At 37.8% G+C, this 19506-nt stretch overlaps 1 protein-coding gene across 14 annotated transcripts in view; it reads right to left on the bottom strand.

Moving 5' to 3' along the window:
* Window positions 1-19506, bottom strand: part of DMD (dystrophin) — a 1477396-nt gene that overhangs the window by 399359 nt on the left and 1058531 nt on the right. For all 14 annotated transcript variants that reach the window (XM_042458881.1, XM_042458877.1, XM_042458883.1 and 11 more), the window contains one exon: window positions 11238-11476. In XM_042458881.1, coding sequence (XP_042314815.1) covers window positions 11238-11476 — 239 coding nt within the window. The remainder of the gene's footprint in view (window positions 1-11237; window positions 11477-19506) is intronic.

Raw genomic sequence — 19506 nt, 5'->3', positions numbered from 1 at the left:
CTCTCCAAAGTCTCCTAGGGTGTTAATGCGCTCAACTCATCCTCCCATAATTTCTGGCTCCATGGTAGACCGATCCTAGCTAAACTGTTCTCTCCCATTAACTGAACAGGAATTATTTCTACTTGGCAGTGGTCCAGTATTTTTCTCCTCTGTACTAAAAAGGTGAGATATCAGACCCCAAAATCTATAAGCCAGTTAGCTTTCTGAATGTAATGACAGAAGCTTACAGTAGATATTTGTTGAACAGTCTCCAAATCTAAGCATAGGAAAATCTTAATAGAACAACAACATGGATTTCAGCAAGGTAGGAACACAACTGATCAATTCATTATGTTCACCCATTTGATTCACTAATGTTTGATTAAGCCGAGAGGCATCTTGTATTGTGGTCTTTGTGAATGTTGCTTCACCATTTGATTTAATAGCTACAGTTTGGGAAAAATTGTCATCCATGAATATAGATAAGTGGCAATAGTATCCACATACTGATTTTAAGAGAGCAGTCAGGTTAGAGAAGCACTCTCTCTAGTAAAAGTCAATACCAGAAAAGGTGTTAGGGTTGCTTATTGGCTCCTTTTCTGTCCAGTTTTTATATAAACTATCTAGGGTATTTTATAAGTAAATTTTTCAGACAGCAAATCTTATCTAGTCTGTTTAAAATTCTCTAACATTCCACTTGAATAGTAGATAAGAGGGGCATATTGTTTGCATGAAGCTGCATTAGAAATTTCTTTTTCAAGCATAAGGAAGAAAAACAGTGCAGAGAACTTAACTTAGAAATTAGATTGTTTTCATAAAATTTAAGTAGAAAAGGAGCCCATAAGCAACAAACCATATAGGAGTTGAAGCTTGTTTTCTGCTGCTCCAGAGAACAGGACCAGGAACAATGGATCGAAGCTACAGGAAAAGAGATTCCACCTCAACATTAGGAGGAACTTCCTGACAGTAAGGGCTGTTTGACAGTGGAACACACTCCCTCAGAGAGTGGTGGAGTCTCCTTCTTTGGAGGTCTTTAAGCAGAGGCTGGATGGCCATCTGTCAGGGATGCTTTGATTGAGAGTTCTTGCATGGCAGGGGGTTGGACTGGATGGCCCTTGTGGTCTCTTCCAACTCTACGATTCTATGATTCTATGAAGGAAAAGAGATCTCATGTTTTAGAATGTCCTAACTAAAGTCTGGACCTGAATCCCATTGAGATTGGCAGGGCCTGGAGCTTGTTCATGCAGGGAAGCCCTCACAATGTCATGGAACTGAAGTAATTCTCCAAAAAGGAATGGAAAAATGATCTCAAAATCACTGTGATAGACTGACCAACAGTTACAGGAAATGATTTCTTCTGTTCAATGGAGTTCTAACAGGCACCAAATAGTATCTAAAAATAGTATGCAAATATGGTGGATTCTTAACATTTTTACATGCTATTTGTTTAATCATGTCACTTGTTTTTCTTTATCTAGGGTTATGCAGTTACATGAAGATATAAGAGCATTTTAAGTTGGAAATATGTGGTGATCCTAGAGGATTCCCAAAATGTTTCCTTGCCATTTTATGCGTAACCATTTTGGGATCTGGTATATTTATGCAATAGTGTGCCATAACAAAAAGAAAATTTACCAAATAAGTGGATACAGATAACTAAATCTGCAATCCACCAGGTTCTGACTTTATTCATTCTTGATATGACCCACCCTCCATATCTGTGGGTTTGCCACCTGTGGATTCCAGCCCATGTGGGAGGACAGCAGAGGATGAGGTGGAAGGAAGAAGAGCAGGAGGAAGCCGGTGGGGATGGTAGAGGAGGAGGAGGAAGGAAAAGGAGGAAGAAAGAGGAAGAGGAGGAAGGTGGTGGCAGTGGTGTGGAAAGAGGGGGGCAAGAGGAAGAGGAGGAGGAGGAAGGCGGGGTAAAGAGGCGAAGAAAGAGACATCCCCCAGCTGCAGTGAGAGCTGTGAGATGAGCTTCTAGTGGCTCGGGCGGTAAAGTCCTATTGTCCCCAATGGTGGTGCAGCCATGTGGCTGCATCTCCATTGAGGACAGTGAGACTTGAGCATCCACAGATTTTGGCATCTGTAGAGAGATTTGGAACAGATCCCCCACAAATACTGTGCTGCTCTGTATGACAATGGCCTATTCTTAGTCTCAACCAGAGTACAATCATTGAATCAATAGGTTCCATCTAGAGCAGTGATAGTGAATCTTTTAGGGACTGAGTATCCAAACTAAAAGGCCTTCTGGCACCAGATGTTACCTACTGGTGGCGCTGGGACTTCTGGGGTGGAACAGGACTTCCTGGGTGAGACTTCTGTCCTCTGGAGCAGGACCTCTGTCCTCTGGGGGGTGGGAATTCCAGGGCCAGACTAATTCCCCCTGCCTTCCTGGGCCTTGAGCTGCCTCTTCAGAGGTAGTTGAAGGCCTGGGATAGCCAGGAAGGAGTAGGAACCAGTATATGCCTGCTTCTCTTCCTCCCCACCCTCCACATGTCATGAAAAATAGCTTTGCGTGCAATCTCTGGCACACGTGGTATAGGTTTGCCACCAACGATCTAGAGTACTGAGGCCAAATTGCTTATAAATGATATGTGAGGAAAATAAATAAATACAAATGTACAGTGAAATATACCTTTAAAATCAACAAAGAGTCAACACAATTCACATTGTGTATTGGTTTGTGTGCAGAATGTCAATATTTTTAAATTTTTGCAATATTTTCATGTGTGATTATGCGCAGGAAACTGAAAATGGGTTGTTCTGTTCACCTGACCCTTTGCCCCCTATGTACCAAGCTATTGTTTTAATTTTACACACACACATTATAGTGTGCTATGATAATAAAAAAAATATGTACTATGCACAAAAATATGTATTTTGAGAGCCAATACAGCACATCAGTAACATCATCAGGAAAATGTGATGCTCAATAGCCTAGTTGCAATAGATAACTACAAGTGCCAGCTCCATGAGTGCAGGAGGATTCAGCACATAAGTGGACTGATGTGAAAGATGAGGGAATTCAGATTCATGTTGAAATTAACTGGCAGTGGGAAATAAATAGAACTGCAACTGCTGAGCTTTTTCACTAAGATTGATTTAATCTGCATGAAGAAGATTGCTTGTGGACTGTTATGGCAGTTTATAAGTTCATGCATCTGGTAATAACATATTCAGGGATAATTCAGACATTATGGACCCATCATAAGAACTACTGAAAAACACTTCTGTGTGCCAGTACTTTTATATATAGCTTCTCAATGAGGATGATTAAACTCTCCTATGTAGCACAATCACCAGGACTCTACAGGACTTCACAATTACTTCTGTCTAAACACTAAAGGATTTGAGTATATCAGTGTACTTTTATTATAAATCATTCCAATCTAGATAATGATGCAGAGGGCAGCACAAAGGCAGATTAAGATCCAATTCACATTTACTCAGGGTCTAACTAAGAATGAGCATTGCACACCCATGATCCCTTTTAAACTCTTTTCTTTATAGCATTCTTTCACATGCTATAACTCAAGTATTCTAGAGTTTCTTATTTCACTCTCCTTGTACAAATGTGCTGGGAAGCTCTGGATCAATCTCTGCTTATTAACTTTGATATAGGACTAGCATCAGCTTTAAACCTGAATTAAGACTCCAGTTCTTTTCTTTTTCTGTAATGTAAGAGGCATCAAATGAGATGGTTATGTGAGCTATGGGTATTACTTATGTTTCACTGAAATAAAAAAGTCAAAGTAAGATCAAGATAATTAAAATGTTTTCAATACACACACACACACACACAAGCTGTTTCTTTGGTCATATGCAAAAGGGAACAGTGGTCATGATTTTGGTTAGAAGAAAGTTTAGAATGCCGGCAACTCGATCAGTGTAATTACTGGTACCATGATATATAACACTACACAGAAGGTCCTACCATTCTTTATGTCCAGTAATTAGGGAGAAAATGAGTAAAGATGCTGAGCTGATTTTCAAAGGTATAAAAGGGAGTTGTGAGCTCTCAGCAATTATTTTGAGCTATAGTCCTTTCTGTTGTACACTTATTGCACAAAGTGCATTTTTATATCAAATGGGAACAGGCGTGAAGCAGCAAACTAGATCAAAGGGCATTTCTGATTATGTTTCTGACAGATTTTTAAAGTGATTTTATAGGAGCTGACATCAGAGAAAAGCTTAGCATCCATACTTCACAAAACTAGATTATTTATCCCTTTGTTATATGGCAATCTTCTGTGGGGAGAAAAGGGTAAATTTTAAACAATTTTCTCTTCGGTTCTCTCCTGAGTAAAAAAAAATCAGTTCATCTATGTTTTCACCTTGGGGGCTCTCCTGGCTTTATTATCTGTTCCTAGTTGAGGATTTAGAAATAATCCTGTCTCAGAAAACAGATAACAAAGATCCCATTTTCTCCTATTTAGACTAGAATTTAAAATACATTTCTGCAAGCAGTATATTATTTTCAAAATCCAAGTCTTTGGTCTGTATAAATAAAAGCTGATCATTCTATGCATATTCCTGTATTGCATAAATATTGTGCTGTAGATAAATGGAATATTGCTGTATACAAAAGTAAATTACATGTTTGAAAACAGCTAATAAATGAGAAAATGCAAGTAAACAGAGAATAGATTAAAGGAAATAGCAAAATCTATATATCATATATTATCTTCTATAAAAGCAGAAAGGTAATATGGAAAGGGCACAATAGTAAAAGGCATACTTAAGGCCTTTTTGAACAAAGAGTGTCCATTTTGTGCAACACACTAACCATCTCCTTATCTTTCTTCTCTTCTTCCAGAACCCCCCCCCCCATTAATGACACAAGATCAATATACTATTTACTGCACAAGAACTTTGACATGGCCAGAGCTAGTGCAGTAATTCTTCTGCTCCTCACCTTTTCAGATCTCAAGCAAAGTGGATAGTGATGGCCCTAACCATTAGACAAGAGATACAGTCTCACCAAGAAACAGATCCTGGGTGTCAGAAAAGGATAGCAAATTCTTAGATATTTATTATTTTATTGCCAGAAAAGAAAAGATCAGCTTATAGATCTTTCTACATTAGGTACCAACACAATTTGTCTGACCTTGGATTTATGCACATTGAGTTGGGTGACTGAGGGGGAATCATTTTCTTCTCAGCTCAGACAGCAAAATGCCTGGCAACAGTTCTGGAAGGGGGTGGAGGAGAAATATGTATTTTCCCTCATGTGGACCAAACACATACATCAAAATAAATGAAGCTAGTGTTCCTTGGTCTGGGAGAAGAGCCCCTATGGCTAGAATGGCAAGTACCCTTGTATAGCAGAAGGAATATATCACATGTCATCCCCAGGGCCCTCAAATGCCCCCAAGTAGCCTCTAGACCATGAGACAATTCAGGTCCATTGGGTCAGGAAGTGATCCAAAAGATGTAAAAAGGCCTCTCTTGAACCTAAAATAACCCACACCCCCTAGAAGGTATTTGGGGACATCTGGGATCTAAATAATGGAGGGTGCAGCATGGAGGATATGACCTTCTGAGGTTCCTGGGTGCCAGTGTGTCCCTCTAACCTTTAATAATGCCCCATCTATGTTTTATAGCGACAGATCCAAGACATGTAAAATCCTGCATAATGCCACAGAATCCGTCTTGTGTTCATCATCATCATCATCATCATCATCATCATCATCATCATCATCAAAATTTCCTCAGAACTGGGACTCAAGAAGGCTTATAGTTTAAAACTAGCACAAATAGCTAAAAACAGAGAAGTCAATATTAAAATAGAAATAAATTATACACAAAGTACAACAATTGGTCCCTTTCCTTAAGTCTTCACAAATCTTATCTGGTTCAGAATATGATATGAAAATTACAATGACTGTGTGAACGTTTCTTCAAGTCACATGTCAATTTATGGTGACCCGATGAATTTCATAGGATTTTCCTTAGGCAAGGAATACTCAGAGGTAGTTTTTCCAGTTCCTTCCTACAGCACCTGGTATTCACTGGCAGTCTCCCATTTAAGTACTACCCAGGTCTGACCCTGCTTAGCAGCCAAGATCAGACAGGGTCTGGTGTGTTTAGGCTATTTAGGTCTTACAATGACTATGGGTTGAATCCTAAAAACTTTATATTTTTTGTTCCAGGTAAAGTTCAAAGTGCTAGAAACACAAGGTGTTTAATATTTTCTGCCAGGTTTGCCCTACCCCATTGCCAAGGAGTCTAATGGAATTGCTTCTTGGAGATCATTCAAGTAGGTTTCTGATGGAGACTTGAGTAATATCAATTGGGAATCTATGTGGGCTTGATAGAGGAATGCTCCCAAATTACAGATGGCAGTGCCACCCTCCGACCCCACAAGCTGTCCTCTCTTACCCTATACCATGACCTTCAGAAATTTGGTCCCATGAAGCTGACATCCTTCCTAAATGGGAATATGCCACTGACACCAATAGAGCACATTTTTGATAGGGGACCATGTTGTGTGTGGGTGTGTGCATACCCACCTATTACTTATGGACACATTAATTTCTCCATTCTTGTGTACTACAGACCTTATCATAATCACCTGTTCCAGTTGCCTGTCCTGTCCTTTCCTGACTTGTCCTTTCCTTTCGTTTTGAAACCAGATACACTAAACTACAATCATGAATGTATAATACTGTTTAGTTTAACACCCCCAACTCCTGTTGCTAATACTGGTAACCAAACAGACCTTGTCAGTGATTTCTCAACATAGAGTTCTATAGCCGGGAACAAATACTACTAACAGGACACATTATATTGTGGGTTTTTTTTTAATTTCTTTTTAGGGCAAAAGTATAACTATTCTGCAGATGCAGGAACTTTCTCTGCTAAATCAGCTTCATTAAGAAATGCTAAGTTTTTCATATTTTCTCATTATGGTGCTTTCTCAGGAATATTTCTTTTAGTTACTACTCCTCATCCAATTTCAACATCTTAGAAAACAAAAAAAGCATTTATTTTTGTCCTTATAGGTTTATTTGAATTCTATGATTACAATTGGACTATGATTTGCTGCTTTGTACACTAGATGGAAAATAACCTATTCAATTACTTTTTCATAATTCTGGAACGGAAAGAAAATTAATAAGTAGCATATTCTACAGAGGTGCTTTGCCAGCAACAGCAACAAAAGGCCCTTCTCCTTCAGGTACAAGAAGAAATGAAAGACAGAATAGCATCAGAAGGATTTTCAGTAGGATGGACAGATAACCCCAAACTGTTAAAAAGCTTTGCATTTTCTGGCATAATAAAACAAGACATCATGTGGAAACTGTAATAATGATTCATCATGCTTTCTTTCAAAGTCACCAAACCAGAGTAATATAACATTGTCAGTACCAGAGGAAATTAAGGAAACACATAAAAGAAGTGGGCAGATCAGAAGTGGAGAAAAGTATCACCATGTAATCTCTGTCCCACAACAATCCTGTAACAATACGTGTTATACTTCTTCATGCTAAAGCGATTATGTCTAACTGTGGTCTTTTCTAACAACATATGAGAATACTAAAGAAAGAAAGACAGAAATAGGAAGATACTATTCATGAATAGCAACTTTGTATCTATTGAGAGGCTCACCTAAAACATCACATTTTTGCCAAGGTATTATATAGCTATGACATGATTGTTGCTGATGTATCAGGCTTAGAGTTAAAGAGTGACATGTGGCAGCATCAGTGGTTACTGGCCTCTTTGCTTGTTTGAATAATATATGGTGGTGATGCTGTTTAAAACCAGCACAATCTTATAACCTCTTAAAACACCAACAACATTCAGTTTTCAAAAGACTTGAAATTTTTAAAAGGCCCTGCTGATGGAAGATTAGCAAGGATGGAAGTTCCATGGCTCATAGGCACTGGCAATAATTTCCTATTTTGTGACCCCAACAGACATAACTGTGGACATTGTGTGACACAGATAATGCCATTTCCTGAGGATCTCAGGGACTAGTTAGTCTCCTATCAGAAGATACAGGCTACTAGATTACCTTGCTCTGAACCATACAGGGCTTTAGCAGATACAACCTGTACTCTTAATTGTGTCTCTAACAGTCTGGTAACCAGTGGAGTTGTGTCGCAAGGAACTGCATGATCCTTGCAATCAGCCCCATTTAACATTCTGGCTGCATTTCTTTGTACCAACTGACCATCTTCAGTAATCTAAACAGGATATAACTAAGGCTGGGGGAATAACTTGGGATACTGGCTGTGAGTAGGCTTCTGGTCTGGAGTTGTCAGAATTGTGCTAGAGGTCAAAGCCACGGAATCTAAAACTGAATACATTAATTCTCAGAGCTGAGTTGCTTTCCCATCAATCACCAGTTTTAGAGGGGGCTATTCCTGTATCCTTGTTAGTGAAGTTCAAGTGAAGGCCTGTTCACTTTGCCCTTCAAACAAACTGAATAGACATTTAAAATGACCATCAGTTCATACAATCTTCCCACCACAGGAGACGTACTTTTAAAAAGAGGGTTCAGACGGCAATACATTACTTACAGAAACCATAAAGCAAAATTGGAAGTCCAACTGAAGGAAATGACTAAAAGGATCATGAAACAACTATCAGCTGGAAAGACAGTCTGAAGAATCATTAAACACAGCCAAAGTTAAAACTACTAGGGGAAAAAGCCAAAAGGAGAAGCTTCCAGCAGCTGAGATGGAAATGCAAAAATAGAGAACATTCCTCATTTTTACAGCATATTTGGGAATAACATTTTGGTTTGTCTAGGCATGTGTGTTAGAGGCATGCGGATATATTTTCCACCAAAAACTATTTAAATATTTTATTTCCAAAATATTCCAGACATGGCTCTGTGCAAGAACAAGATCCATTTGTGGTGATCCACAAAAACTACAAAGGATTTTTCCATTCCATTACAATGTTTACATCTACATAAGGATATGTTTCAAACATGTTCATAGATAGAGAGATAAATGTGCAGGCTTGTGCTGCTGCAGGAAAATATTTATGTAAATTAATGTAGCTTTGATTCTTATTGCTCTAAAAAAAGAAGAAAATTTGTCACCAACAAGAAAATTTTAAATATATTATACAGCATTCTTACAAATAACAGATGCAGTACTTGCTATGTTTCATATATACTGAGATTCTCTACTACTGAAATGAAAACGTGTGGAAACACTGCTGATTTTGTTTACGATTGGAAGCTACTGTGAGTTTCAGTACTCCTTTCCTCCCTTTAATTATTTATCTGACTATGTCCCACCTTTATATGATAAAATGAAAATGCAAGGTGACTTATAAATGAAAATATAACGTACATATGTTTGTCTGTAAGTCTCTCTGTGTGTGATTAGCCTTCCTTTTATCTGTTTCTTCTCCCTTTGGACCTTAGCCAGATATGAATATGATGTGCATGAAGAAAGTGTTTCCGTCTTAGCTAATTTCAGACCAGGATCCTGAAGGACTTACAGGCTTGACTTTTAAGCTATTTCAGAGGTCCAATACAGGTATAACTACACAATGAGTTTATTATTTTCTCCATTGACTACATGTCTCAATTTCTTTTTTACTGTTATCATGTCACATCTTGCGATGGAGGATAGAATGGCTTGCTTATGCATATCTGGGAGAATTTTAAAAAGCATTTGCGCATTTAGAAAATATTTATCCCTCATGCAGGCAGATTTTTAAAAAACTGAGTGCCTTAATTTGATTACAAATTTCAATGTATTGTGGGATATAAAAATGTCTCATCTTCACACGCATATTTGTTGGTATAGGATCAAGCATATTCCACAACAATGAAATACAAATAGGCAGAAAACACATGCCCACATGAAATGGAATATTTGGTTTGAGTAGTAGTCATTCACCCTTGCAAAAAGTGTAAATAATATATTTCTAGTTGTTTGGGGGTTTTTTTGGGGGGGGGGGGTTCTTAAAAATATTATACATGGGAGGCAACTTAAATTCAGCAATGTTGTTTACAACTTTTCAAGGGACTATGACAGAGCTCTGGTGTCACAATAAATGACCATGTCCAAAATTCCATTGCATGGAGCCATGGCAATTAAAGTGGCATCAAATCACATTATTTCTCCAGTGCAGATGCAGCCTGAGTTATAAATACCTGACTTACAGGTTGAGTTCTGTGTGAATTATGGAACAAAACATGTTTCTGGCGGACTAAAATGGCCCATTTTGCTAGATGTAAGTTAATATTTGCATTGTGGCACTTAAAAGAAATGGGATGCCAATTGACAACAACCACAGTTACATTTATGAAGTCTAATTCTTACTCATGGACCAATTATAAATAGTTATAATTTTCATTCAGGTAAAGTTTAGTTCTTAAATTAAAATATTTTATGGTATTTATGCACCTGCTGTGTGGTTGTTACACATACAATTAAAATATGTAAAACTGTTTAACAGGATTTATATTGAAGAAATTACACTTTGCACTAGAAGAAGGTTGCAACAATGTTGTATATCAAAGAAAAATATAATTCAGTCCACAAAGGATCAGTGGAATGGAAGTATAGCACTTAAAGTTTTGCTCATGCAAGCTGTATCATTTACAGTGAACAATGTTAAATCTGGGAGGCAGGTAATTACTTTCAGGCTATATAATAAACAAATTAATTTTATTGCACCAGAGTTGCTGAAGTTAAAGTTTTGTTTTTGTCCATGCATATAGATTTCCATATTTTTGTGTGTTTTTAAAGATAAGTAGCACTTAAACAGTTTGCTGACAAAACACTTGCATTAATGAGACGCTCTTTTCTTTAAGTAGATTGAGAAGCTTTTTATAATAGGATGACAGCAGGATACAAGCCTCTCAGTAAGTTCTTAGAGAAATATTCTAGCATAAAAAGGTAAGATGTTTACTTATTCTGCTTGCATCATGTACTGTTTAACCTATTTACTGCCTTTTGAAAATGCCATATCTTGGCATCTAAATTCCAGAGTAATTGGCTTAATGCAAAGAAAATATGTACAGTGACCCCATTGTTTTCCCCCTTCTTTCCCTTCATTTCTCTAAAATGGGAGCAATTATTATACTTTTAAACATGTGAAGAAGTGGACAAATTATTTTCAATGGTATAATATGAGATTCCTATGTGAAATCATTTTCCCAAAGAACATATATGCAATAGATTTGATAAAATGTTTTGTGTGTTTCCTATTAACATTGAATTTGTAGTATCTACTTCTATTGTTATGTAGAAAAATAAGTATCTATATAATTCACATACCTTTTGTTTTATGATCATGTCATTGATTTCATCAAGATCACCAACAGTGACTATCTGGGATTTTATCACTCGGTCCAATAAAGAAAGCCAGTCAGTGAGGTCTGCCCATGCCTTATTGAATTCAGCCAGGGCTGGCACCTCCAGAAGCAAAGATGATGGCATTTCTTGTTTGGAGATGGTGGTTTCCTTGGTTACCAGAGTTTGCGTAACCACAGTAACAGTCTGGTCAGGAGAAGTTACTGAAAGAGAGGAAAATACTGTGGAATTATTGAGTAAAGAGACTAAGATAAAACATTCCACCAAATGACACAATTAAAATGATAATTATTTTAGAGAATTCATTTGTAATGACAGTATCAACAACAGAAAGCAAGTGTTTTTGGTTGTTTTGTTATTTTATTGATATATATTTATGGAGATATTAATAAACTACTCATCTCCCAAATGTCAATACATCTAGAGAGTAAGACAACAATGTTATATGTTTGGAATGGGATATTTCAATTAAAGTTATGGAACAAATGATGAATTTCAAACAATGTTGCACTGGCCATTTCAAAAAAATCTGAATTCAAAGTTGCTGATTTTCAAACTGTTTGTAGCTCCAGACAGTTTGCGGAACCTTTTACACTCTATCTATTCTATCATTACATTTTTATAGATTTAGGTCTCGAACAGAACAGCTGCTTCAGCCGGCTTCAACCCAGTTTGGTTTGTGGCATTTACAAGCTCCATATCCCCAAGTCGCCTGGAAGTCATGCCAGCGATTACATGCCTGGTGGCTTTGGGCAAGTTGAGGCATGGCGTTTAGATGCCACACACCCACAAGCCAGCTGGAAGCCAGCTGAAGCAGAGATGGAGCAGCTTTAATCCACTGCAAATAGGAGTTTGGGCCGGATTTTGGTTGGATTGGGGCCATGGTGTGCGGTTGCCATGGCCCCAACCTGGCTTGAAGCCACCCCTTTGGGGCAGTCTGTTTCACCCCTTTGTATGCCAGCTGAAAAGGATCACAGCATGGTTAAAATCCAAGATTCCAAGATGGAGTAAAGTTCCACTCCAAAGAAACTATGACACATCACTCTTCTCATCTCCTGCAGGACTGACCTGTCTCTTGACATGGCCATTTAGTGGCTGGTAGAGAGTGTCATGGCAGCAAAGTGACATCAAGGTATGTCCCAATAATTGGATACACAATGACAAAGGCATCTTCTAGGTCCTCCTAAAAGTTTTCTTGAAAATAGTGTTGTCATGTGTCCAGCTGGCGGGACATAGCTGGATGCTACTCCATCCCTTCCATGCCCCGCAACATACTCTTCACCAACCACTAAATGCCATTACCTGGGGAAGATAGGTACCTTCTGAAGGGATTAGGCAGGTGTTGAATTCCCCCCTCTGTAACAACCAAATATAAAGTCACTAATAGAATGCCATCCCATTTTATGCCAGGTTAAATTATCTGAAAAATAACTACTTTCCACTACAGGTTGAGTCTCCCTTATCTGAAATGCTTTCAACCAGAAGTATTTTGGGTTTCAGATTTTTTAAAAATTTTTTTGGAGTATTTGCATATACATAATGAGGTATCTTGGGAAAGGGACTCAAGTCAAAACATGAAATCTATTTATGTTTCATACAGACTGCCTTTGGGGTTTGGCATGGTTGCTCAGAAAACAACCACACCAGACCCTGGATGGGATCTCTGAAGGTTGCAGTGCACAGCCTTTGCAGAAGCCATCTAGGAGGGCGGTCAGCCAGAGGGAAGGCAAGGCAGTCCCCCCCCACATCAGATGAAAGCAACCTCAGCAATGCCACTGTTAGAAGGGCCATTGGCATGACTCTATAAGGCATTTTTCTGCATTACTGTGTTCACTCAAAGCAGTGAATGAGTTAATGAAGAGTTACTCAATAATTAATTAAGAGTGAGGCATTCTAGAAATCTGAAAAAAATAGTACTGAATGTTACATCTGTTTACCTTCACGCCATTTAAATGCATGAGCAAGAAACAGGATGATTTAACTTTTTAAATTGGTAATCACCACAAGGAATCAGACAATATTTTCATGTATAAGTTATGTCATTACACACATTACACCATTACTGTGCTGACTTCTAAAAAGAAATCAGTGAAGGAGAACTATACTAACTTAGAACTAAAATATGTTCAGGCTGTAAATATACCAAAATACTAATATTTTAAAAAATGCCACTGAAAATAAACCCTTATTCCCCGATGCGCTAGCACAATTTATGTGAAATCTTTGAAATACTCATAGCGAAAGGAAGTAAGTGTTTGATATTTATCATTCTGTTAAACACTAGGAAGCTCAAATAGAAACAGAATTATTCCTTACATGGAGAAACATATTGTGACATTCCCTTCAGGAGACAATTGCCTGAAAATACATTTTTTATTACACTAAATTCTACTACGTATATGAAAGAGCTGCTAAAGATTTACCTATCAGACTGTTTTTCATATAGGTTTTTAAAACTGTTCATATGTTAACTTCACAACTGATCCTGCAAGATCAATAAGTTAGTATTTGTTTGTGGTGACTAAGGACATTACCACACACGTTTTTCTCCTCAGCTGGTATGGTTGTAAATCGCTTAAAAACATATGTTATCACACCCGTCTGTGTCCAGCTCAGAGGCAGCACATACCTGATCCGGACTTGTCCCATACTTCACAAAGAAAGTCCTGTTCTTTGCGAAGTCTGGATAGGATATGTGATCCCTCCAAGCTTTGTACAGAGGCCTGTGATAAGATTCATTTTTAAGCAGTTTACGCCCATACCCAGACCATGCTCAGCTCAGGAGAAAAACATGTGCAATTATCTCCTAAAACAAATAGTCTGCCTAATGTCATGGTAAAAATGAGATTTGAATGTAACCACATTTCACTGAGAATGTATCTCTCCAAACAAATTAAATCCCATTGAAATCAATGTGATGTACTGTCAGGTAGGTGCATAAAGACAGTTGACATAGAAAATTTCCACTTTCATCTATCTAGGTTTAATCAGTGCTACATGCTTTGCTTTGCAGTGCTGTTGAGTTCAGAACCTGAAAGAAAGAAAAAAACTCCTCCCACTTGGCACTTGTAAATGCAGAGCCATGTACAGAAATAATAAGATACCAAAGCTTGTTACATGTCTCAGGTTTTTCTGAGATTATAAACATTGTGAACACATAGGTAAAAAGATGCAACTAATTTTTTTGAGGAAGTTTCAAGGACAGGGGTAAAAAAAAGCAAACAGTAGACATTTCCACAATCAATATGCTAAATTTACATAACTAGGAAAGACGTGCATATTTTGCAAAATCATTGCTACCTAACCCCAGAATAATGAGACCAGACACTGAAACGAGATAAAACAGGGTCATTTATTGACCGATGTAATAAATTCTTAACAGAACTACAACTAATTTCTAACAACAACCAAGTGTGGGAGAAGCTGCATCTAGTGTCTTTCCCTAGACCACCTCTGCAGCTTATCTGGACAATAACACCTGAGCCCTCAATGACAACCCAAAAGCTGGGTTATTTGCTGGCCAGCCCACATCAGGAAGTCTAACTAGAAAGCCCCCATCCCAATCCATTAATATTAAAGATGGGGTTTATCTTTCAAGCCAGACCTAAGGGCAATTTCTTCCTGCTACCTCCCAGGTTGAAAGGCCTAAAGAGGCAGTTCCAGAAGCATCCCTTCCACCCAAACAGTGTCCAAGCTGCTCGCCAAAATATAATCCAAATATTTATGTCAAAGTTAGGTATTTATACAAACCCAATTAGGATTCAAAACTTTAAAGCCAAATCAGGTATTATCAAGACTTACCCGAGCCAATTTCCCATATGCCACTGGAAACAGTAAGGGGGTGGCGAAAAACCTGGGGAAAAGGGGGGGAAATCCTACCCGGTCCCCTAGACGACTAAGCCTGAGGGCAGGGAACCATCTAATTAAAAATAATAATTGTAAGCCGCTCTGATAGCCTTTAGGGCTGAAAGGCAGGCTATAAGTACTCTAATAAATAAATAATAAATAAATACTATACCAGTGGTGGGTGGGTGGGTGGTTCGATTTCTTCACAGCAATGAAGCTAAGGGGGCAATATGGCAAAGCCTTGCCTCAGACCATGTCCCCAAAGCCTCACTCCATGAGTCCATGGCAACCTTGCCATAGCATGATTTTATATCACTTGTCACATCCCAGAGGAGGGCGGCAAGCAGCCCATCCCTACCCCAACTCTTCCATCGTTGCAGAGGGCAGGATGGCCAGCAATTGAAAGAACACCCATGCTTTCTTGTAAATCACATAGCAGGAATAATATGACACTTCTATAGTATGGCACCAGCAGAGCAACATGTTAATGTTAATTATGCTCACAATGGTTTTTATATTACAAAAATTTAAACCAGAGCGTAAAGCATATGAAATTATGTAATTTTATAGGCCTTTTCCAAGGAATGATATGGCAGGTAGCATATTTATTAACTGCTGTCATGCCCCTGGCATTTTTGCTGGAGTTTTACACTCTCTGGTGCGGTAGAGGCTACAGCAAGCACATAAGGAAACAAATAAGAGGAGCAATAACATAAAGCAAATAATAACAGATTGTGATACAATACTTTATACATCCCTGTGCTTGTTGGCTTTGACTTAATAATATTAAGCTGTGAATTCCCTGAACCAATTTTGAAATCCAGTCTTCAAAGCACAGAAAGAAAACAATCCTTACCTACTTTGTTCCAGTAAACACTACAGCAGGCAAGTCCTATTTATAGCTGTAATAACTGAAATGTGCGTGCACATTTATTCAGATTTCCCTCAACAAAAACGATGGGCCTCAAAACCCTTTTCTTAAATTTTCCTACTTTTCAGTGGTTTTTATTTGTAAAGAAGACAAAATGCATGTTTAGAATTATTTTACCTGTTTCAAAAGTTACCTTTATTTTTGTGTTCTTGCTTCCAGAAGGAAAAGAGATAAGAGTATTTTGACCTTCTTTACCTTTCCACTACATAGTTTGTTTGTTTTTTCTATTACAGTCATCAGTTACAATTTCTGACAGCAATTCCAAGAGGTTATTTGATTTCATTTTGCCATCATAATGATGCCCTTAAAGGCACATATCAGGGTTGTTGTTATTTTAACAAGTCATGATTGAAAAGGAGATAATAATAATAATAATAAATAAAATATTTATTTATAGCCCGCCTTTCCTGTGATCAAGGCGGATTACATACACATGCCAATACAGCATAGCAATACAATATAAAACACAATAAAAACAACAAATACATTACATTAAAAATTGCAATAGCAATTACAAATTACAAATTACAAAATCTAGCTAGCTCGAGATACTTCAACACATACAGTAAGAGAGGGAAGGGCTTATACCTTGATATAAAGGAACATACTAATGAGATGAGTAGGTGGATTTAAGGAAAGATTACATTTCTTTAGCAATCTAATTATAATACACACACACACACACATATACATACATATATATATATATATATATATATATATATATATATATATATTGTTGCTGATTTCTAGACACGAAGAAAAAAAGTGAGCATAGCCTGCTGAACACCGTTGTAGATTCTCTGGCAGAGATTTATGTTCTGCCAGGAGTTCTATTGAATCTCAGCCAAAATGTTAAATAATTCACATAAATATCTTATTTATAGACATTCTGAATTTGCAGGCTGCAAATTGATTTTTAAAAGAAAAATGTGTTTGGGGGGAATGTGTGTGGTGGTTGGATGAGTTCTTTGAAGGTATAGCAGGGGCTGTGGCAGTAGCAAAATAGGGCATACAGGGTTACACTTCCTTCCTCCCTGCACAAGATTATCCGAACTAATGTGTGGAAGATTTAATAAGATGAATATATATGAACAAGACAAAATGTAATGAGAATAACTGCTGTGTGTAGAATTTGCAACTCTACAGTTATTAAGAGATTGCTAAAAAAGATCGAGTCAGTTAGGTGAGTTTAGTCAGGCAGATTCCGTACTGTTATGGATATTATGAGTTGAGGGGTGCATGCAGAGGGCCTGAAAACCATTTTTGATTCCATGAGATGTCAAACAGGCTGCTCACCATAATTTTTTCAAAAGTGGAAGGGACTACTGATTCTATGGGACTTTTTGTTTTTGTTTCGCTGTCACAAATGAATCCAAAATGTGCACCCTAGTGACATTTTTAAATCATTTTTTTTAAATGAGAGGACTTTGTTTCTAAGGCTGTGAGAGTGGATTTCTGTGGTGTTCTGGGGAAAGAAGAGAGGTAAGGCTGCATATCCTCTGCAAGCTGCATACCCCTTTGAGACAGATGTGGCCAATGTGCCACCCTTGCCAAAAAAATAAACCATTTGGAAAGAGCTTCTCTCTCTTCCCTCCATCACCCAAGAAATGTGCTAATTAAGTTCAGAGAAGAACAATACAAGCCAGCTGAATCTACAAAATGTAGCAGTCAATCAGCACAGGAGCTAGATCAGAAAAGGAGGCAAACAGCTTACTTTGCTCTCTTCAGAACATCCTAGAGGCACCATGGATTCTTCGAGATATCTAATGGGGAGCATGAATCTCTTTGAGTGTTAATGCTGTGGAGCACAGCCTTGCTATTATGTGTCTTTGAGTTGACTTCAAGTTAAGGCAACTTTAACTTAGAATGTTCTTGACAAGATTTATTCAGAGGAGTTTTGCCTTTGCCCTCCTCTTGGGCTGAAAGAGTGTGACTTCCCTAAGGTCACCCAGTGGGTTTCCATGTTTGAGTGGGGATTCAAACCCTGAAGTCCTAGAGTCTTCGTCCAAACCTCAAACTGCTACACCACTCTGGCTCCTTGTAGCTCAGACTTTAAATACATCTTTTATCACAGTAAGAAGCCAAACCTACAGTGACCCCAGGCTGAGCAAACTGACTATTCAGTATGTACTGAAACCGTAAAATATTTCAACATTCAGATGTGAGATCCCTACATTTAATATGGAAATGCTGAGATGTTGAATATAGTTCAGTTTTGTAAGTATTAATATGCTTATTTTAATGTGAACACATTCACTTCCAGATTTGGTTGATAACAATGGCAATTCTCTTTGGGAAGAAAAACACTTTGATGTGAGGGGGAGGGAAACACTTTCTTAATTCATTTTTGACATCACAAATTCTACCTCATCCCCATTCCTATCTGAAATAAATTTACATCCAATTCTGCATCATGTTTTTGTATAAATCACTTCTTGCTTCTTTATGCATAAAAATGAACCATTTTCAAAACTGAGGCATCTTTTTATAGGCCAGATAATTACATGAACCTTGCTTGTCACAAAGAGAAACACTGAAAAGATATCTCATTACAAAACAGAGGTTATGAGAATACAGCATTAAATGAGGTCACTGAGAACTAAATCTGAGCTGGTCTTTTTCATGAACTAGATAATATAGACCCTTTTATGTCATTGCAGTGTGACTCCAAAGTATCCTGATGATTTAGTGCTGAGGATATTTAGAGCTGCAGGTTGATCTGAAATGCTTGGTACCAGAGTTGCTTGGGATCCCCCCCCCCCCATTTTAGAATATCTGCTTATACATAATGACTTATCTTGCTGTTGGGACTCAAGCTTTCATATAATTTTATAAATTAAATTTTAGATACAACCTTTTAAATATCTTTGTGCATGAAACAATGTTTGTGTACCTTGAACCATCATAAAGCAAAGGTGTCACTCTCTCAGCCAATAATGTGTTTACTTATGGAGTATTTTGGATTATTTTGGATTTCTGGATAAGGGATATTCAACCTGTACTTAGTTGTGTCAAATAGTTGTGAGTTAAAATACTTGCATATATACAATGAAAGAAGACCTCCCCCTTCAGCCTGCGACAGGGTGCAACAAAACATGAGCATGGCAAATCTACCCACTCTGTTTTGCCAGAGGATTTAGTTTGAACTCATATTTCTGGGTCAATGAAAACTGACTGAGATGCAGCCATGACATATCCCACCACACAGGTAAATGTGGAACATGAATAGAGGTAGCTTGTGACAGCTGTTTTCCAGTATAACACAACTATTAGCTCTACAGGGAACAGTCCTTGTTACAGAGGAGATGGTAAAACTAGACAGTTGCAGATAAGAACAGACATGAAAGTGAGTTAAGTATAGTAAATGACTAAATTGAAACTGTTTTTTTTAAAAAAGGAGGAAGAAAAGAAAGAAAGATGTAGGAGCTTTGATTTAATGTGATGTCAGAAGTT

The sequence above is a fragment of the Sceloporus undulatus genome, chromosome 3 (assembly GCF_019175285.1).
Source record: "Sceloporus undulatus isolate JIND9_A2432 ecotype Alabama chromosome 3, SceUnd_v1.1, whole genome shotgun sequence".
Taxonomy (NCBI): Eukaryota; Metazoa; Chordata; class Lepidosauria; order Squamata; family Phrynosomatidae; genus Sceloporus; species Sceloporus undulatus.
This window is presented reverse-complemented; position numbering and strand designations above follow the sequence as displayed.